The 22,846-nt window shown below is 36.5% G+C and overlaps 1 protein-coding gene across 1 annotated transcript; it reads left to right on the top strand.

The window, feature by feature from the left end:
* The first annotated feature begins 1,576 nt into the window (after positions 1-1,576).
* Positions 1,577-22,473, top strand: papss1 (3'-phosphoadenosine 5'-phosphosulfate synthase 1). The gene is given in 13 exon segments (XM_051117867.1): positions 1,577-1,784; positions 2,334-2,448; positions 2,540-2,775; positions 3,529-3,667; positions 5,325-5,443; positions 6,984-7,097; positions 7,235-7,346; positions 8,665-8,870; positions 14,602-14,737; positions 15,890-16,158; positions 17,991-18,220; positions 22,188-22,290; positions 22,292-22,473. Coding segments are annotated over 13 exon segments (1,875 nt in total). The 5' UTR covers positions 1,577-1,724; the 3' UTR covers positions 22,328-22,473.
* The last annotated feature ends 373 nt before the right edge of the window (positions 22,474-22,846 follow it).

Genomic DNA, 22,846 nt, shown 5'->3' with positions numbered 1-22,846 from the left:
ATAATATAGTAAGAAACACCAGTTTGCAATATCAAGCAGCAAAACATGCTGTTTTGTACAGTTAAAAATAGCTGGACGCACGTGAGACCTGAAGCCAGACCCATAAAATTTACAGCTGGCCGCATCCGCTCTTACGGGACAAATAAGGTAGATATTGGCATCAATATGCTGGTGGTGATTCCTACAGTGAGTGTACACAAACTATCATTGTTTTGTATAGCCATTTTATACATTTGGTATATAGTTCTAATACATAGTTGTATGAAGTACATGTCTGTATGAAGCATGTATTTTAATAAAAATGAAATCCTTGTACATGGCCGGTGACATGAAGTTGATTCTATACTATTTATATTTCTACTACTTATTTTACTAAAATAAGAGGGATCATACAAAATGCATGTTATTTTTTATTTAGTACTGACCTGAAAAAAGATATTTAACATGAAAAATGTTTACATATAGTCCACAAGAGAAAACAATAGTTGAATTTATAAAAATGACCCTGTTCAAAAGTTTACATACACTTGATTCTTAATACTGTGTTGTTACCTGAATGATCCACCGCTGTGTTTTTTTGTTTAGTGATAGTTGTTTATGAGTCCCTTGTTTGTTCTGAACAGTTAAACTGCCTGCTGTTCTTCAGAAAAATCTTTTAGGTCCCACAAATTCTTTGGTTTTTAAGCATTTTTGTTTATTTGAACCCTTTCCAACAATGACTGTATGGTTTTGAGATGCATCTTTTCACACTGAGGACAACTGAGAGACTCATATGCAACTATTACAGAAGGTTCAAACACTCTTTGATGCTTCAGAGGGAAACACAATGCATTAAGAGCCGGGGGTGAAAACTTTTGAACAGGATGAAGATGTGTACATTTTTCTTATTTTGCCTAAATATCATATTATTTTCATTTAGTACTGCCCTTTAGAAGCTACAGAATGTACTTACATTTTCCCAGAAGATAAAATAAGTTCATCCAGCTTCAGCTATTATTTTCTCTTGTGGACTATATGTAAACGTCTTTTATGTTAAATTTCTTATTCAGGTCAGTACAAAATAAAAAATAACATGCATTTTGTACGATCCCTCTTATTTTTGGTAAAATAGTTAGCGTTTTGTAAATTTTTGATCTCAGCTGTACATTGTTTAACCTTTTACAACATGGTCATTTATAACATGCAGTCAATAACAGTGCATAGATAAACAGTGACACACTTGAACAAAGAATGCATGCTAATTTTACCTTAAATGTAAAAATGTAAAGAGATTTTAAAAAATGATTCAAAAAATAATTAAAAAAATAAACATTAATATATAAATTCTTCATTTTTTATTTGGTAATTTTATGTATACACAGCGAAATATAAAGCAGAACATGATTGGCTGCGTTATTTTTTCCTCTGCATGTATTCCGACAAGTCCCTCCCTTGACCTGATACTTGTTTGCTTTGGTTTCCACGGCTATATGAACGACTTCTCAATTGTCCAATCACGATCGGCTTTGAAGTCATTCCAACCAATCCGATTGTCTAGTAGGCGGAGACTTGACGCGTTAGAGGCGGGACTTGCCGAGGCCTCCATCACTTCCCGTGCCGCAGCCCGTAAAGCTGTACGCTTCCTTCTGGGGTTTAATACCCGGCACTTCACTAAAACATCTCCTGAGAATATATCTCGCATTATTTATTTGTCCATTTGTCAACTGTGAATTCAACGGCTCAGAATGGAGACATCTGGTAACTCGAGTAAGAAGCAGAAACTGAGTAACGCGCCTGAGAGCTGGGTGAGTAGCGGCTCAATATTGAGGGATGTTTTGCATTATTATGTGGTACAGTTACAGTAACACACATCGTGTTACGAATATGGTGGTAAATTTGACCCATCCTATTTTAATATGATAATATAAGCGAAATCCAGAATAGTCATGCTTGTAATAGAGGTCCTTAGTTGTGATAAATGTATGAAAAAGATGTGTGTGTAATCATTTTATGCATACCGTTGCATATAGCATGTGTCTCTGACCCACCTAGAAAACATTTCTGGGCAACACAAGTACAAGTATCATCACTTTTTGGGCATTTACTATGAAACTAACATGGATTCTATGACGTCTACCATAGTATTCTTTGGAGTATCATGTAAATACCGTGGTATAAAGATATGATGATCATTCAGTACCACTTTCTATATCAATGGCAGTACAAACAGTTTTATATTTATAGGTGTGTGCAATATTTTGGAATATCTTATGTTAATCAAACAGGAGGGTTTTGTTAGAGATGAGACAGATTAACTGAATATGATGTAATTGTGTTTTCTGCAATTTGTGTAGGGAATGCAAAGAGCCACCAATGTGACCTATCAAGCCCATCATGTGAGCAGAAACAAGCGTGGCCAGGTAGTCGGCACTAGAGGAGGATTTCGAGGATGCACGGTGTGGCTTACAGGTACTCTGACAAACCCTCATCTGTTATTTTGGAACTGGTTGAGTCTAAAATTTTCTGTAAATATCATGACTTATTTGTTCTGCCTTTTCAGGTTTGTCTGGCGCGGGTAAGACGACGGTCAGCATGGCTCTGGAGGAGTATCTGGTGTGTCATGGCATCCCCTGCTACACTCTAGATGGAGATAACATCAGGCAGGGCCTCAATAAAAACCTGGGCTTTAGTCCTGAAGATCGCGAGGAGAACATTCGCCGTATCGCAGAAGTGGCAAAACTGTTTGCTGATGCTGGTCTTGTGTGCATCGCCAGCTTCATTTCCCCATACAGCAGGGTGAGAAACATGCAGGGCTGTGTGTGTGTGCATAACACTTGTTAACCCTGTAAAGCCTGACATGTGAAATAATATTAGAGAAAAACTTATTTTTTTTAAGGGAACAGTTTATTGAAACTTTTTTTTAAACAAAAATGTTTGCATGTGTGTTTTATGTTTTCTATTATATTTGATACATCAGGATTTTATGGCTCATATAGTATGAATATGAAGCTCCCACTCGAAGAGGAAAAAACATCCACATTTTATTCAGTGGCCCAAACTGAGTAGAAACATTCATTTTATGGCAGTGTATGGCCAAAAAGAAATATGTAATTCTAATAGCTTGTAAGGTGGATCAGCGAAATCTTTATAACAGTATAACACTTACATAAAATGTAAAACATATAATGCAGTCCAGTACAATGGTACTTTTGAGAGATGAACAAGTAAACGTTCCTCAAAAGCCTGTTGTCACATTTGATGCATTTAACATAATTTTTCTAAAAAATGATGTATCAAGTAAACATAAGTTGTTTCAGTTCAGTGAGTTTTCATCTTAAAATCTTAATAACAATATAAACATTATTCTCGCAGTTATAAAAGTCCTTACAGATTTCCCAGCAAATACACATGTACCATGGCCTGAAGGGGGACGTTTTCAGTATTAAACTAAAACGCATTTTACTTGCTTTAGAGATGCATGTATCAAATATGATGCAGTTGCAAATATGATGTTTAACCAATTGCTTTTTGTCTGCTGTGTATCCTCAGGACCGCCTGAATGCAAGGAAGATCCATGAAGCTGCTGGCCTTCCATTCTTTGAGGTGTTTGTAGATGCTCCTCTGGATGTGTGTGAGCAGAGAGATGTGAAGGGGCTCTATAAAAGGGCTAGAGCTGGAGAAATCAGAGGTAAGAAAATTGTATACATATACATATTTTACATATATATGCTATAGGGATGGTAAGATTCACAGATATGCATTGGTGCATCTACATAAAAGTTAAAAAAAAAAAAGTGTGCATCGATTACAACGTGCCACTTCTATCGCAATGCATCATTTCTGCATTGGTAAAAAACTATTTAGTTATATATAATTATTAGTAGATGCACTATCCTTCTATTATTTAGAAAGTAACCAATATTTTAAATGCAGATTGTGAGTTCTCTCATCACTGCTGCTACGTGAATGTGGCGTAACACAAGAGTCACATAGAATATAGATTAACATGGCAGAGGTAGAGCTGCATCTTCCACCAAATAATTAAAATGAACCAAAGAAATAAAAGCCAACTATGTATACCATATTGAATTGCATAGCATCATATTTTTTGTGTGTTGCATTGAATCAAAATTGGATTGCACTGCATCGTAATAGGGGTGAATCGTATCGCATCACAATAGTAGCTGCCTTATATTTATCTTTAATGTATTGTTGATCTTTAATGTAAATATATTAGAGCTGCACATCTCTAATATACATGCAAAATACGTCTTATTTTCACTCACTGTTTTGATGTAGATATTGTGTTTTATGGCTCACATTTAATCTCTAAATGGTCAGTAGTCAATAGAACAGTCAGTCCTAAAATGCTGTGTCAACAAACCCAAAGCATTCTCTTAATTTTTGCGACCTATTTGTGCAGAAATATGTGAAATGATTAAATTAGACTAGTAAAGGGCCTTGGAATGTTTTGACACACTGAAGATGGAAAATACCATAAAAGGAGTATATTGTATATTATACAAAATGTTTGAAAAGTGGAGATTGCGGCTTTATTGATGTGTGTAACGTTTAATCTTAGGAAACACTATTGTGATATTAGCAGTGTGTGAGTAGTTTGAGAGTAAGCTTTTAAAGGTTACACAAAACATCTGGTGATTCATCATAACCCTCTTGGTTTCCTGAAGAGATTGGGGTGATACTTGGAAAGCAGGTTTCTGGTAGAAAATGACTGACTCAGTGACTCTGTGTTTCCTGTTGTTTTTGTTATATTTCATTTCTTTTGCTGTGGTCTACACAGGATGTGAAAATTGTTGTGTCGCTCCATCTGTCTATACTGGATGCGACAATACGACCGCTTCAAATACTTTGAACTTTGTATCAGTACATCGTAAAATAAAGGCATCAGTTTACTGTCAGGGATTTGTTGTTTCGTGCCGTGCCGTGTCGCGCCGTGCCACATTACGCCGTATCCAGTGTAGACAACATCACTGATTAGTGGGTTCTCTTGTTTTTGTCCTGTCATGTCACACCACTTGCTTCCTGTGTACACACGGTGTAAGGGTGAATCAGGTGAAGAGTGACACAGGAAAGATACTGAAAGCTGCTGAAATCTTGTTATGAGAATGATTGTTGTTTATAGCAGGAAGTGTCTCATGCACATGTTGACTGATACATGCACTGCATATTTGAGCTACTTTATATGGTGGTTGAAAATCATTTCAGCATTACTAATGACTGTTTTTAGTCCTATTGAATGAAAAACTGTTGCATCATAAGTATGTCTGTTTTTGCAGATGAATGGATTGTGTTTTTAATATAACGTTTACTTGTGTTTTCCTCAGGGTTCACAGGAATAGACTCTGAGTATGAAAAGCCAGAGGCCCCTGAACTGGTACTAAAGACTGATTCTTGCAGTGTAAACGAGTGCATCCAGCAACTTCTGGACCTCCTGCAGGAGAGGGTAAGTTCACTCCATTCATTCAGTATATACATACATACATACATACATATACATATGCATATACATATACATATACATGTACATAAAATCTGCATAGCATATTTGGAATTTGTTATCTAAATGTCTTGTTTGGTTTACAAAATAATGCACGTTTCAAATGACGGTTATAAGCAGTAAAACAGCACTTGCCAAAAAAGTGCTTTTCACATCAATGAGTATGTTTATATGCATGTAGATATTCTAATATGTGACCCTGGACCACAAGACCAGTCATACGAATCAATTTTTTTTTAATTTGAGGTTTGAGATTTAAATTGAAATTGAGCTGAATAAATAAGCTTTCCATTGATGTTTGGTTTGTTAGGACAGGACAACATTTGCCTGAGATACAACTATTTGAAAATCTGGAATTTGAGGGTGCAAAAAAATCAAAATTTTGAGAAAATACCTTTAAAGTTGTCCAAAAGAAGTTCTTAGCGATGCATATTACTAATCCAAAACTAAGTTTTGATATATTTATGGTAGGAAATTTACAAAATATCTTTATGCAACATGATCTTTACTTAATATCCTAATGATTTTTGGCATAAAAGAAAAATCGATAATTTTGACCCATACAATGTTTTTTTTTTTTTTTTTTTTTTTTTTGGCTATTGCTACAAACATACCCTTGCTACTTAAAACTGGTTTTGTGGTCCAGGATCACAAATTTTCAAAATTCAGAATAATATAATATTAGTATGAAATCATGTAAATGCTGCAATGTGCTTGCCCGTTTCCCAGCCCTGGAATATGCTTGTTGTAATTGGAAATATGTTGCATGTATAAACCTTATTCTCAATATCCACTGAAAGGAGATAACCATAATAATAACTGCTTTCTTTTTTTTTTTTTTTTTTTAAAAAAGTAATTTATTCCTGTGATGGAAAAGGTCAATTTTTACTCCAGTCTTCAGTGTCACATGATCCTTCAGAAATCATTCTAATATGTTGATTTGATGCTCAAGAAGCATTTCTTCTTATTATTATTAATATTGAAGACAGTTATGCTGCTTAATATTTTTGTAGAGAAAGTTATTTTTTTATTTTTTTTTCCAGGATTATTTGATGAATAGTATTTTTTAAAAAATAGAAATATGTTATGTAACTGACTCCAAACCTTTGAACGGTAGAATGTTTATCAACTCATGGCTAAATGGATGCATTTCTGTGGTAACAAGACACTAATTCTATTTTTTAATAGAATTAATTAAATAAATAAACTTATTCTTATACCTTCATGCATTTAAACATCATATTCAGATTAAGGCTGCAACCTGAATATAGACTTGAACTGAATTTTATGTGCATATAAACTTAATCATTATCGCATTAGATGATGAGGTATTTTTCTATGCACTATACGTTGATATCCTAACACAAGGCCACAGTTGCAATTTAACACTGATTGGTGTAGAAAAAGTTGCATGCAGTGTATCTTATCCTTTTATCACACTTGGAGATAAATGACGATGTTTGTGTGATAACGTTTTCGTTTGCAGGACATAGTGCCTGTGGACGCGTCCTATGAAGTCAAGGAGCTCTACGTGCATGAGAACAAGCTAGACTTGGCCAAGGCAGATGCAGAGACTCTTCCAGCAGTGGAGATCACTAAGGTACCTTCCCTCCTCATATGCCACTCAAATCCAGATTTAAAACTCTTGCAAGTCCATTACGACTTATTAAGACATGACACATAATGCACGATGCATACTTCCTAACAGCTAATGTCTGCTCTGTGTTGGCGTTTTAGGTGGACATGCAGTGGGTTCAGGTGCTCGCTGAGGGCTGGGCCACTCCTCTAAACGGCTTCATGAGGGAGAGAGAGTACCTGCAGTGTCTGCACTTCAACTGTCTGCTTGATGGTAAACAGATGATCTTATGTGATCTCAAGGCACACTGTGTTTTCTAAATGCACCACTAGATGGCGACATTCGACAGTGCAATGCACTTTTTGTCTACCGGCCACGGTTACATTAAGAAGTGCTTTAGAAATAATCTCCTTTGTCTTTTCCACTTGTTTGGATTTACTGAATCGTTTTATTTTGATAACTAGTATCCCATGATGACAGTGAAAAGATTTTGCACATTTATGTAAAACTGAAAACTCAAGCAATTTGATAGGACAAGAGCATCAGGTAGGGCATGAGAAAACCCAACTCAGGAAGGTGAACTAGAACCTACTAATAATCTACTAATATTTTTAACATTTCTGGGTAGAAACAGCCTTGGAATGGGAGCACAATTGTAAAATAACATTTCATTTAAGTGAGGGAATCTGACGGCTCTGTAAGTGGATTTTAAATGTTAATTAGTGGTGGAAATAAAAGAGCTATTATAATTTTAATAGCGGCTTGGGTGATGATGATCGCATACTCTCAGGGCAGTTTGGGCTTTTTAGAAACCCGATCGTTTGAAATAAAAAAGTCGGCACCTTTTTGATTACGAGAACTACAAATGTGCGAATGGCTTTTTAAACCATAATGCAGTCCTCGCATTTATATAACTGGGTAATTATAGCAATTTCCCACATCAAGCTTGAGTTTCCAAAAAGTGTCAACTTAGTTTTACGACCTTGTAACGCTCTGCTGTGTGTTGTCTTGCCTAGTATTCAAATTTGCGTTGAAGGTATGCATTCACACTCACACACATAAACACACACCTATTAAGATTATAAAGTGGGCCAAGTTTGGATGTGACAGCAAGAGAAAGTCATTAGGTGTTGATGCATTACATCACCAGCGTCATTAGACTTGATTACTGTACATCACACCTTGTGTTATTGTTTTGATCCTTATAATATGCCCAGTTGGACTGTTTTTGGACCAGGCTGCCATCTTTATGAAGCGAACAGATTTGTGCATGTTGCTGCATGATACTAGTTTAATTTGGATTGAGCTGAAATGGATGCTCGCAGGGCTCTTTCTTATGGAAAACAGCTGTTTCTGCTATGATGTGTGTGTGTGTGTGTTTCATCCTGAAAATGGATTTTAAAAGCTTCCCGCTCATATTGCTTTAATCAAGGTGTTGGACCTCTTACTTTCTTCGAAAACCCACCACTTTCATATTCAGAGTTCTTTTTCTTATCTCGCCCCTTAACGTTTTTGGCCTTTATCCAGGCCGAAGCTTTGAAAAATCGACAACCTTTAATGTATGTACTGTGCATCTGACCTCTGTTTGTAGGTGGGGTTATTAACCTGTCGGTGCCGGTGGTCCTCCCCGTCTCAAGTGCCGATAAGGAGCGTCTGGATGGCAACACTGCATTCGCGCTGGCGTACAGCGGTCGGAGGGTCGCGATACTGCGAAACCCAGAGTTCTACGAGCACCGCAAGGAAGAGCGCTGTGCCCGACAGTGGGGCACCACATGCAAGGATCATCCGTACATTAAGGTCAGCGGGGTCAATAAGGACAAAACCTGAATATTTGTGACCCTGGAGCACAAAACCAGTCATAAGGGTCTAGTTTTTATCTAAATGCTGTATAAATAAGCTTCCCATTGATGTATGGTTTGTTAGGATAGAACAGTATTTGGCAGAGATACAGCTTTTTGAAAATCTGGAATCTGAGGGTGCAAAATCTAAATAAAGAGAAAATCACCTATAAAGTTGTCCAAATGAAGTTCTTAGCAATGCATATTACTAATCCAAAACTAAGTTTTAATATATTTATGGTAGGAGATTTACAAACTTTCTTCATGGAACAAGATCTTTACTTAATATCCTAATGATTTTTGGCATTAAAGAAAATGTGTAATTTTGTATTACAATGTATTGTTGGCTATTGGTACAAATATACTGGAAATAAGACTGGTTTTGTGGTCCAGGGTCACATTTAGTAGATCACCAACAGTAGTTTCCTAAGTAGACATGCCGTGTGTGCAGCAAGAAGAAAGCAAAGGTTCTGCATGACCTGACACAATCACAGCCATTTAGAGCTTATTTAATTGATAGTAATTATTAGATTACTGTAATTGCTTTTCTCTGAGCAACCCACTTCTGAGAACTCAGAATTATGAGTTTATATTTCAACGCTGTTCATTTCAAACGAGTTGGCGTAATTTGATAAATCAGTAGACAAAACCACAATTCAAGAAGGTGTGCAAATGCCTTGTTAACAAACGTAGTTTAGTGTTTTTTTTGTGGGACATTAGATTGCTGGCTACGTTAAACTGCACTGTTTGTTTTTAAATGGTTCTTGCATTATTAAGACATCACCTGTGGTCAATTATAGGAATTATGAAATAGAAATATTACTGCTTAACTACATTGAACTGCTGAAGCCAATGCCATTTTTAATGCTTTCACATGGTGTTGCAGAAGTGGGAGCTCAGAGTTTACAAGTAACAACCAGTCAAAAGTTTTTGAACAGTAAGTTTTTTTTTTTTTTATGTTTTTAAAGAAGTCTCTTCTGCTCACTAAGGCTGCATTTATTTGCTCCAAAGTATAGAAAAAACAGTACATTTAAAAAATATATATTTTAACTATTTCAAAATAACTTTTCTATTTGAATGTATTTTAAAATGTAATTTATTCCTGTGATTTCAAAGTTATATTTTTAGCATCATTACTCCAGTCACGATCCTGCAGAAATCATTCTAATATTTTGATTTGCTGCTCAAAAAAATTATCATTATTTTGTTGAAAACAGCTGAATAGAATTTTTTCAGCTTTCTTTGATGAATAGAAAGTTCAGAAGAACAGCATTTATCTGAAATAGAAATCTTTCATAACATTATAAATGTCTTTATCATCATTTTTGATCAAATGAATGCATTCTTGCTTAATGAAAGTGTTCATTTCTATCATTTATTTTTCCAAAAAAAATAATACAGACTCCAAGCTTTTAAGTATTATAGTGTATAATGTCACAAAAGCTTTTTAGTTCAGATAAATGCTGATCTTTGGATCTTTCTATTCTTCAAAGAATCCTGAAAAAAAATGTACTTACCTGTTTTAAATATTGATAATTGTAGTAATAATATAAAATGTTTCTTGAACAGTAAAGCAGAATATTAGAATGATTTCTGAAGGATCGTGTGACACTGAAGACTGGCGTCATGATGCTGAAAATTAAGCTTTGATCACACAAATAAATTTAAAAATATTTTCAAATAGTAAACAGGTATTTTAAGTAGTAAAAAATATTTCAAAATCTGTTTTTCTGTACTTTGGATCAAATAAATGCAGGCTTGGTGAGCAAAAGAGACTTCTTTAAAACACATAAAATCAGAAACTTTTGACTGGTAGTGTACGTAAGTAATTGCATAAGCAGTTATAAGTATTAGGATATCTTAATTGTGCCAATTCTGGAGTGAATGCAATGAGATTTGTGTGGCGGCACAGCCCAATGCAATGTAAACCAAACCATAGACTCGAGGCTGGATAAAATTGTTGATGAAATATTTCTATCATCTTATATAACCAGTTGGAAATGATTACCATCGTCCTGTATCTGATTTTTGTTGTCAGCTCCCTCCCTTTTCTGACTCATGAACCACCTGGAAAGTCCCGATTATAAGCATGCCGTGAATGAGAGCACTGTTTAGACTACATACATGTTAATATAAAAGCAGAATTACAGTGATTCAGCAGCATGATCCATTAATGCATCACTTTTCACCTGTCTGGAACAGAGCGCTCTTTATGAGAATAATTCGTTGGTTGCTTCATTGCTATTTAGTGGTGTTTATGAGCAAATATCATTGCTCTTGCTTTGCTTTAGTACTGAATTCGATCTGAAACTCAACCAGTGCTGTTGCGCTAAAGACAATACAGTTTAAATCTAGTGTTTTTAACTGACTAGCAAAAAATTAGTGGAAAAAATGTTCTTAAAGAACAATTAAGAAGGGACATCATGCCTGTGAGTTTTTCCAGGGACGTTTTCTTCTAAAACTAAGTTTTGTTTGTATCTGTAATTGTGTTTAAAATAAAGGATTTTCCACTTATGTCCCTTTTTTTTTTTAAGGTAAAGTCATGGATATCTAGCTAGAAACAGCTGACCTGACGCTTTAATAGGTCTTTTTGTGGTCGTGTTGCCAAGCTTTCCTTGGACAGCACTCTGACAGAAGACAGAGCCACGATGCCCTCTTAGTCGGTCTGTGGAAACAAGGTCTCGCTCTCTCTCATCTTAGCTCAAGCTCCGCTTTAGTAATCTCCTTATTTCTCAACCTCCTTCATTTCACACATGTGTTTTAGTTGGATTTCTCGCCCTGCGTTCTATTTAAACAGTGTTTAGGCAAGTGGCGCTCTCCTCCCCTCCTCTCCCCTCACCTTCCTCTTACAAATCTCGCAGAGTAAATACTGAACAATTGTTTCCATCTGTAAGCAGGGATTGTGGGCTTAGGTGGACTTTAATGGCTCCGCTCTGCTCCAGCTCGCACTAATGGGCGCCAACGGAGAGCTTTCGGACTCTGGAATGGCCCTGTCTGTCTGCTTGCCTACGGTCACAAATAAACCCATCTCCAGACCAAAGAAAGCAATTGCATGCACACAGTAAAGAAACTAACTTTCTTTATGTGCAGCATGCTTAGTTCAATGGCGCTCTCTTGATAAGTTTCTTAACTTATCACTATATATATATATATATATATATATGCAGGCGATTAATATTTTCATTTTAACGCGTTAAAAATATTTAAAGGAGAACTCCACTTCCAGAACAATTTACTCCCCCCTTGTCATCCACGGTTCATATCTTTCTTTCTTCAGTCGGAAAGAAATTATGTTTTTTGAGGAAAACATTTCAGCTTTTTTCTCCATATAATGGACTGATATGGCGCCCCGATTTTGAACTTTCAAAGTGCAGTTTAAATGCGGTTTCAAACGATCCCAAATGAGGTTATAAACAATGCCAGAGAAAGAAGGGTCTTAACTAGCGTAACGATGGGTTATTTTAATAAAAATAATACAGTTTATATACTTTTTAATGCCAAACGCTCCTCTTGTCTTGCTCTGCCTGGACTGTTTTTGTTCTGATTCATGACAGTTAGTGTATGTCGAAAAACTCCCATCTCATGTTCTCGTTCAACTTCTAAATCATCCTATATCGCTGTTTTACCTTTTTTGTTAAGGGTATTTGATCTTTGATCTTCTTGCAAAGACTGGGTCGGTATTTCCGCAGTGATGTAGGATGATTTTGAAATGATTTTTGATATGATTTTTTACATTAATTTGAAAATTTAATGTGAAATTATTGCAATATAAAAGTAGAATTAAAAATTTTAATGTTAGGTGGGATTAATTGCGTTTAACTAAAGAAAAAAATGTGATTAATTAGTTAAGTCGATTGACACCACTGATAAATATATATATATATATATATATATTTTTTTTTATTTAAAATTGCTTGACAAAAAAAAAAGTTTAGCATTTTAATTACTTTATTTTATTAATTTTTTTTTTTTTTATTTTTTATTATCTTTTTTATTTCTGGTGTGCATAATTTTGAATTATTCCAGACAGGGTAGCATAACGTTTAAATAAAATCTAATTTAAATATCATGTTACTTTACTAGTTTTTTTTTTTTTGGATAATCATATCAGCCAAAATTGTTTGCGAAAATGGCTTGGGAATGGTATTTCTAGTTAAAGTATTTGCAGTTGAGTTCCTTTTAGAAGTTCTGCTAAAGCGAGGTGGAATTACCGTCATACCTCACAGCAAATATGTGAACATCTGTTTGATTAATATTGTTCCAGAGCACACAAAATAGTAACATTTGAACTTATGAATCTGTATATGTGAAAAGTAAGAGAACAAAACTTATGTTCACACTGTGATGAGCTGTGAATATACTGTGTTCACAGAATCGTTGATCTCATTATTTGATCATGTCTGGTGTGTATGTTAAACTCCCTCTGCTGAAGCGTGTCAGTCAGCAGGACTGTAAAACTGGCCTCCATTATGTGAGGTAAATACACTTTTCCTGTTTATTTCTGCTGTCAGTCTGACAGCTGAATCTACACTGGGAGTGCAGGGGATGTTAAGCAGACTCAAGAGCATTTACCTAATTGCATTATCTATGATGTTTTCTTCTTCCCCTCATTGAAAGGGGTACAGTGCTCAACCAGCTGTATTTTCTATGACCCCCTGTTATTTTCTATGACAGCTAATAGAGTTGATTTACTGTATAGATGTGATTAGTGCCAACAGATCGCTCGTTGAGTTTTTCCATCGCCAGGCTCTGCAACATAAATTAAATAAACGGCTGCTACTGTTGCTATACTGCAGCCAGCAAATGACAGCTGCACATGCATTCAGTCTTCAAATGCAAAAGCAATGCAGCGGATAAAGTGTTTTATTAACATTCACTGCTTTTAGGCCGCTCCAAGTTTGCTTAATATGATCACATACTTGCACATAAAATTTTCAAGCCACCAGTGCTGCTGTCAAGTCAAATCAATAGATGAAAGTCTGTGGGGTTGTGAAATGGTATTCTCCAACCTAGCGGCCCCCTGAATCTGCCGCGAGCTGTGGTATTCTCACCATGCTGTATTGCTTTTTAACCCTGGCCAAGTTAGCGGCTGAACAAGTGCCAGCGAAGACCTCCCGAAGGCGAAATATTAGTAAAAGCAGTCGAGAGTTGTAGCTATACAGAGGGATCTGAAGTCCTGGTTTTAGATGTAAGCCAATCAACCAGAGCCAAATTTAGGAATGATAGAGCTTTCTAAGTAAGACAGTTAAATTTGTACAGGTAAACAGGACCGTATTTACAGTTCAAGCTCCCATGTGGCAAAAATGAGCACTTTTAAGGAAGAGCTAGCTGGGTTTTACAACTCACGACATTACATCTTTGAAATGCATAGATTTGTTTAATTTTTGTATATTTTCAGAACTAACTGCGGTTGTCAGATTCAAACCGTTTTTTTTCTGTTAGTGGTTGGTTTGTGGTCAGAAGAAGCTTTAAAAGAACAGTCAAGTCTGGCTATGTTAGACCACTTTCTTACAACATGCCATTGTAAGTTCAGTATGTTCTTGCATGCATCATTTGGTTTTCAGAATCTGAAGGGTTCCTTATGTTCCTTATGCCTCAAAGAGAGAAAGTTTGACAGTTTTTCCAACAGTATTGTACAGATGCGGTTGGAAGATCATTGGTGTTTGTCCTAATTGTTTTTCCTGTGGCAGATGGTGATGGAGAGCGGAGACTGGCTGGTTGGAGGCGATCTCCAGGTGCTGGATCGGATCTACTGGAACGACGGGCTGGATAGTTACAGGCTCACACCAACCGAACTCAAGCAAAAATTTAAAGAGATGAACGCAGGTACTGTATGGAGCTGCACTCAGGATCTGTTCCTTTTGACTATTCAGTTGGGAGTTAAGAGTTGCCTTGACCTCAAACTGTAGCAGGCCACATAGACATGCATTAAAATTGCTCAGTTTTTCTCGCATTTTTTAGGGCCTAAACATGCTCGAAAGCTCATGAAACTTTGCACACATGCCAAAAGTGGTGAAAATTTACATCTGATATGGGTGTGGCAAAATGGGTCGATAGCGCTATGCTTTACATACTTGTACGAATTTCGGTAGACACATGTAACACACCAATACCTACAAAAAAGTCCCTCCGTATGAAGTCCGAAACCCAACAAGAGTTCTGTTATTTTGAATTTCCTCTGCAAGTTTTGTGCCGTTTTTGCCATTTTCAGGCTTGTATTTAAACAAACTCTTCCTAGAGATTTAAACAGATCAACACCAAATTTGATCAGTGTAATCTAAAGCCCTTTGTGACATTAAATTGCGAAGATCTTGGTTTTCGTTGAAGGCCATATTTGTGGCGGCCTGACCAACTTCGATATTTCACAATGAAACAGGAAGTTGTTATGATTCAGGCATACAATGTCGAATCGGCACCAAAATTCACATGTTCTATAACAGTCCTGTTCTGAACACATGCCCATGACCATATTCAGTTATAGTCATAGCGCCACCTGCTGGCAAAAGAAAGTGACATGTTTTACGCTATAACGAACTCCTCCTAGAGATTAATTGATATCATAATCATAGCGCCACTTGTTGGCAACAGGATATATCATGTTTTACATCAACTCAAACACACCATGTTCAATCTACACCAACCTTCATGTGTTTGATTAAAGTCCTGGCCTGAGGACATCTACATGCCAATATTCAGCTATAGTCAGCACCACCAGCCCGAGGCAGGAAGTTTGGCACATGTAAATGACTTTGATATATTCCTCCTTTCTTTAACACTAACACTTTATTGCCCACCGTTTGCTGTTTTCCTAAAGCCACTGGGTGGCAGGCCATTTGACATGCTAAAAGGGCCCTTTTAACGCTCCTTGCAGCTTTAATCTTTTATGGAATTGTCATAGACTTGCTTTGTTCTGTATATTGCTGCAATGCTATTTTATTGCAAGTTATGATGTATTAAACTCTCTTCTTTCATTTTAAGATGCTGTCTTTGCTTTCCAACTGCGGAACCCAGTACATAACGGCCACGCGCTGCTCATGCAGGACACGCAGCGGCGTCTAATCGAACGTGGCTACCGCCGACCTGTGCTTCTGCTTCACCCACTGGGCGGCTGGACCAAAGACGATGATGTGCCGCTGGCCTGGCGCATGAAACAGCACGCAGCTGTGCTAGAGGAGGGGCTGCTTGACCCTAACTCCACCATAGTGGCCATTTTTCCTTCACCGATGATGTACGCCGGCCCAACAGAGGTTAGTGTGAAATGAAAACGGACCGAGAACAGACACCTGGGGCACACCATTTAAATAATAACTTACGGTCAGCTGGTCATTATAATTTTTTCTGTATTCTTGCTTTAAGTGGAGACTCTTGATCATCTAGCCATGTATCTGCAAAATGTCAAATATTTTACCAAAATAGGAGGCATGTTATTTTTTTTATTTAGTGCTGAGCTGTGGATCATTCAGGTGACAACACAGTTAAGAATCAAGTGTATGTAAACATTTGAAAGTGGTCATTTCTATAAATTCAACTATTATTTTTTCTTGTGAACTATGTAAACATCTTTTATGTGAAATATCTTATTCAGGTCAGTACTAAATAAAAAAATAACATGCATTTTGTATGATCCTTCTTATTTGAGTCAAATAGTTAACATTTTGCAGATTCTACAGGGTATATGTAAACTTTTGACCTCAACTAAATAAAAAAAATGAAAACTGAAATCCCCCCCAAATATCATTTTTATTGCAGTTGGTAGCTCCTTGTTTTGAAACACTAATTTAAAGTAGCCTTTGAGATCTTCCTCGATATGTAATTTTTAAAGTATCCCATACTTGCATACTTTATGACTTGCACATTGTTTGACATGTGTAATATTTTAGAAAAGGAAGCAAAATGTGCTTTGTGCTAAGAATGATAATTAAAACAGCATTGAAGCCAGTGGACTGTTGTATGGAAAGTTAGTGGTGAGAAAGCTCGCACAGGGCACATTCCTTCATAAATCGTCGATGGTGCACTGGATTTCTGATCCGTTCCACCTAACCTGTGCTGGAGGCTGAAGACAGCAGGGACAGTCTCCTCTTGTGGGCATCACGCATCTCTGGACTTTCCAGTAGGAATTGATTTGTGTCTCCTGAAGTGGATGTAAACAACCAAATTGTTTGGAGGCCAGTGGCGTCCCTCTACAATCCATACATACACACACACACACACGCAGAATGAGCACAAATGGGGAGCTTTCTTCTGACAAAAATTGTTGCTGGTGTAGTGTTCCATGGCTATTTTGAAGTCTCTTGTTCTTTAATCATGTGGCCGGGGACATTAAAAAATTTATTGGGAGCAGACAGAGTCTGTAAGACTAAAGCAGCCCACAGGAAGCACTCGTCGCCTCATTGACTTATGAGGAGGAAGTCGGGGACATGCTGACTCCACAGAATTAGCTTAGGTGGTGTAGGCCAATTCTAATCATACGTTTCCATTTCATTTGTCTTGAAATGATACATTTTGACAGTTTTTTTTTTTTTTTTTTTTTTTGTTTCTTTTTTAATTGTTCCTATCTGTGCCACTGAACAAAATTTCATTTGGTTTACATTATCATCGATCTTCTTATTTCAAGCATAGGATTGTAAATAAAATAAAACGAAATCTGTCACCCTCTATCTATTCACCTTCATGTTGTTCCAAACCTTTCTTTCTGTCTTTCGTGAACAACATAAAAGAAAATAAAATAAAATGTTCAGCACAGATTGTACCAGATCTGTTTGACTTGACTTGTGCGTTACATTCCAAGTCTAAAACCAAACTTCAGTTTTGTCTCAAAGACCAGAATTGAAGTTGAAACTCATTTGCACGCATTTGGTTACAAGACCATTTTGTAATGCCATATTTAAATATACATAAATGTGAATGACATTTGAAAGCTGTGGCAGAGAGAAAGGTTTTAAGCAAATTTAGTTTGAAGTTTAATTTTCGCCTTTTTTCGCTTTGCACAAAGCTCAACAACTCCAATTCTCATTCACGTTCATTGTCCCACAGAAGTGAACTGGTTGACCATAGACTAAATTTGAACTGTTTCCAACAGGTGCAGTGGCACTGTAGGGCCCGGATGGTGGCTGGGGCCAACTTTTACATAGTAGGCCGTGACCCCGCAGGAATGCCTCACCCAGACACAGGTAAAGACCTCTACGAGCCCTCCCACGGAGCTAAAGTACTCACCATGGCCCCTGGACTTATATCTCTGGAAATCGTGCCTTTCAAAGTGGCAGCCTACAATAAAGTCAAGAAGGCCATGGATTTTTATGACCCCAAAAAGTAAGTTTATGTCTGTTAAATTTGCTAATTAACTAGACAAATTGAGTAAGACAAGTGTCTAATTCCATCAAATTTGAGACTTGGGCTTACTGACAGTGAAAGTAAATTAAAACCAACTGCTTTAGGCATGAATTTACTTCATGAACGTTTATCTTCTATACATGTTCAAACAATCTATCACTGTACAAACTTCCCTCCATGTCAGGCTTCCTCGATTCCTAGTTTTTTGCCAAGAATAACAGGAAATGTTTTGTTGTTGTGTGCTTTTACCAAATTCTACGGCTTTGCTTCGTTCTTTGAAGTCATTTGAAAGTGGATATCTGCCATTACTCCTCTGGCGCTGTGCAATTGCTGCGGAAGATGACTAACGAAAATCATGCGTTTTCGCTGCGTCTCGTCTTGCAATTAATAGCTCTCTCTGCTATCGAGTTAACAGGCTTTTTAGTCACTCCTGATGAAGACCATGTAGCATGTCAACATGCAGCAAAACTGACTTGGAGAAAAACAGGGGACTTTTAATGTTGGGTGATCTTTATGCAAATGCACATCCCACACTGAGTTTAAAGGAATAACTTACCAAAGAAATGAAAATTGTATCCATTACTTAGCCTCAGGTCATTCCAACACAATGTATGGCTGTTTTTTTCCTTTGAAGAACAACAACAACAACAGAAGAAAGGCAGATCTTCAAATAGGTCTTTCATCTGTCAAGAAAAAAAAAAACACTATGAAAATAGGTCACTTCATGTTCAAGTGTAAAAGAATATTAACTTTTGATAAAGTCAATATTCCATTCACAGAAAAGAGCAGGTTGGACAGTCTCAAAAGAAATAAAGTTATACGAGACAGATTTCATGGATTACTATTCCTCTATTATGCTTCAAGTGGTGCAATTATAACTATTATGATTAAGTACTGAGATCGTTGCATACCTTGATATGTAAAGTCGAGCGGCATGGTGACAGTGGGGCTGGAGGTTACTGGCATCGCTTCTCTCCTTCATCCCAGCAACCCAGCAATTGGTTGGGGAGGGGGGTGGGGGGCCGGTTGGGGTGGCAGACTCACACTCCGTCTGACTTTCAAAGGGCCCCGCTTGGCGCCTTAGTAAATTTATGGCGTTCCGTCTGCTCCTTGAGCAGGGTGTTGGGCCTGGCCAAATTCGAGACGAATATGGATGCTGAGTCTAATTGCCAGCCATCCCCCTTAAAGTCCTCTTCTAAAATGCCTCAAATCAGTCCAAGCTGTTTCTCATTTAAATGCATATTAACTGTTCTCTATGGAGTTGGAGTTTATGTGTTCCACCCCGTCACCCCATTGAAGTGACTACCAGGTGGAATGGTGATAATATTCCATAAACCATCATTTGGGGGTCCGTCCAATAGTTTGATGCATCATATCTGTCTATTACTATTCTTGTTAGGACATTGATAGGTGGTTGATGGGGGGGTTATTAGGCTGTTGCAAGGGTGTTCTGGATGCTTGTTAGGGGATTGCTTTGTTTTAGGTGGTTACTAGGGTGCTGCTATGTGGTTTCATATTCCAAATTCTTATTAAGGTGTTGCTAAGGTGTTCTGAGTGGATGCTAGGAAGTTGCAAGGTTTTTACTAGTGTTCTGGGATGTTATATATTTTAATATATTTTAATATAATAATTTTGGGTCCTCTTCTTTTTTCTGTTTATATTAATAATTTTCCCTTAGTTGCAAAATTGCAAAGTTGCAAAGCAAGTTTTTCGAACTTCAATATGAGTAAAATCGTTTTTAGATTGATACAATAAACTGGTTCAGAAATTAACAAAGTATACACCACCAGTCAAAAGTTTTTGAACAGTAAGATTTTTTTTTTTTTTTTAAAGAAATCTCTTCTGCTCATCAAGCCTGTATTAATTTGATCTAAAGTACAGCAAAACAGTACAATTTTGAAATATTTTAACTATTTAAAATAACTGTTAAAATACCTAATTATAGAAATTAATACTTTTATTTAGCAAGGATGCTTTAAATTGATCAAAAGTGATGATAAAGACATAATGTTACAAAAGATTTCTATTTCAAATAAATGCTGTTTTGAAATTTCTATTAATCAAAGAAGCCTGAAAAAATTCTACTCGGCTGTTTTCAACATAATAAATGTCTTTTGAGCAACAGATCTGTATATTAGAGTGATTTCTGAAGGATCATGTGACTGGAGTAATGCTGCAAAAATTCAGCTTTGAAATCACAGGAATAAATTACATTTTAAAATATATTCAAAGAGAAAACAGTCATTTTTTTTATATAGTAAAAATATTTCAGAAATGTACTGTTTTTGCTGTATTTTGGATCAAATAAATGCATTAAAAAAAAATTAAAATCTTACTGTTCAAAAACTTTTGACTGGTAGTGTATAGACTGTCTAAGGGTTAAAAGAAAGTTCATGATTCAGTCATAAGCCTAGATATTTAATTTGATCTACTCTACTTCCCGTACACATTATTGTTAGATTATTAGATTTTAATTTAAACACTTTGTACCAAAGACTATGATATGAGATTTATGCTGTGCTATGGTATACTAATCTTGCAAAGCATTAAAGTCTGCATGAAGATTACAAGCACTATAGGAAGATTATTAATAAAATAGAAAAAAGAAGAGGACCCAATATTGAGCCCTGTGGTACACCTCTAAATCAAATTGTTTCTCTTGGATAACTGCACTTTTTTTCTGTTACGTAAATAACAATTAAACCACAATAAAGAATTTTGAGAGAAAAAACATCTGCATACAACAGTCTAATAATAGGTATCAAATGCCTTCTTAGAGGAGAAGTCCGCTTTCAGAACGGACTTTTTTTTTTTTGGTTTGTTTGTTTTGGAAGTGGACTTCTCCTTTAAGATCGATTAAAAATAGCCCCTGTAGATGACCATTAAATAATGCTGAATAGACATCATTAGCTTTGGAAGAGCATGAGTTGTCAAATAATTAGCCCTGTATCCAGATTTAAATGGAAATAAATTATTTTCAAGATATTTTTCTACATTATAATTGTCTCTTGATCAATTTAATGCATTCTTGATCAATTAAAGTATTCATTTAATAAAAATAGAAACTTACTGACCCCAAACTTTTGAACGGTAGCAGTGTATTTATATACTGTACCACAAATGTAAACAATAAAATAATCCTTTTAAACAATGCCTTAAAAAAACAACCATAAAAAATTACTTAAAATTGATTTAAAATACTTAGGGTCAGAGGTTTGTTCAAATCCATTATTCGGCGTTCCACATTATAAGCGCTAATGAAACGCTCTGCTTGTCTAGACTGAAAAGCCGCTGTGAACGACACCATTTAATGAACATGGTTACGACAGTGAAAGCGCAGTGCAACAGTGTATGCTTATAAATTCATTGCGCTGTGTGAATTTGTTTTCCTAAGGTCTTCGTCTTAATTGAAGAACAACTAATCCGTAACAAATAAACCCTATCCGTAGGAGCCATTGAGGATTGTATTTAGACTAGCATTCGTGTTTTATTCATGCATTTGGAGACTAATTAACTCTATTTATCAGGCGTTTTGCACTCTGTTTATTTTCGAAGCATTTGTTTAAATGAAAAAGTGTAGCCGTAAGTTTGGATTTAATGACATGGGTCTGAAGTTTAGATTTCTGTTTCTTGCTAATTTATTTTTGTCTACAAGTCAAGTCAGCCTGTTTACCTCGTCGCCCTTGCGCCGTCGAAGGGAATTATGTGGCTTGAAGAGCCACTTGAGAGAACATATTTTATCATAGTGCTCTTTTCAGAACACAATACGTCGTTCCCTCCAGAGCGAAACGTTCCGAACAAAGGAGCAGTGTACAACACCTAGTTATTATCTCTGACGCAAACCCTGAGATTATGTTTCTTTTTCATTTTCTTATCACGTTGGGTACCGCGCTGTCCCTTTTCCGTGCACATCTTAACATTCCCTCTACCGTCTCGTTTTACCCAGACACCAGGACTATGACTTCATCTCAGGAACCCGCATGCGGAGGATGGCTCGCGAAGGCCAGAACCCTCCAGAAGGCTTCATGGCACCCAAAGCCTGGAATGTCCTTGAAGGAATACTACCAGTCTTTGGAGAAGGCCTAAGCCGTTTTCCAGGTGCGGCGAGAGGTGGAAGCAATTCTGTTACAGTGAAAGAAGGAAAAAGGAGGAGGAGGAGGAGGAGGAGATCTTGGTTGGTAAAAAACAAAACACACATAATGATTGAACACTGGGACCACCCAAAGGACTTATTGAACAGTTTTGGATGTCGTTCCTCATTAAATCACTGTCGGTTTCATGGTTCTGAGTCTTACGACAGCATTTTTATATGTTCGGTTTTAAAAAAAAAAAACGAGTTAACTTGTGAAAGGTACGTTTTAACTATCCAATACTGTAAAGATAGAAAACTAAACCGTTTTATTAGCAAATTATGCCATCTCTATTCTTGTACGCTCCATAATTGCTGTTACAATTGGATGAAAGATGATGTGTAATTTGAAAATTGCCCTTCTTGCCTTAAAGAGCTTTTATGGAAACTGTTACATTTACAGCATTGTTCTGGCTTTAATACACGTTGAGCTCTATCGACAGCATTTATGGCATATTATGCCAACAGAAGTACAA

The sequence above is a fragment of the Labeo rohita genome, chromosome 1 (genome assembly GCF_022985175.1).
Source record: "Labeo rohita strain BAU-BD-2019 chromosome 1, IGBB_LRoh.1.0, whole genome shotgun sequence".
Classification (NCBI taxonomy): Eukaryota; Metazoa; Chordata; class Actinopteri; order Cypriniformes; family Cyprinidae; genus Labeo; species Labeo rohita.
Note: the sequence above shows the minus strand (reverse complement) of the source record. Positions and strands in the feature narration are given on the sequence as shown.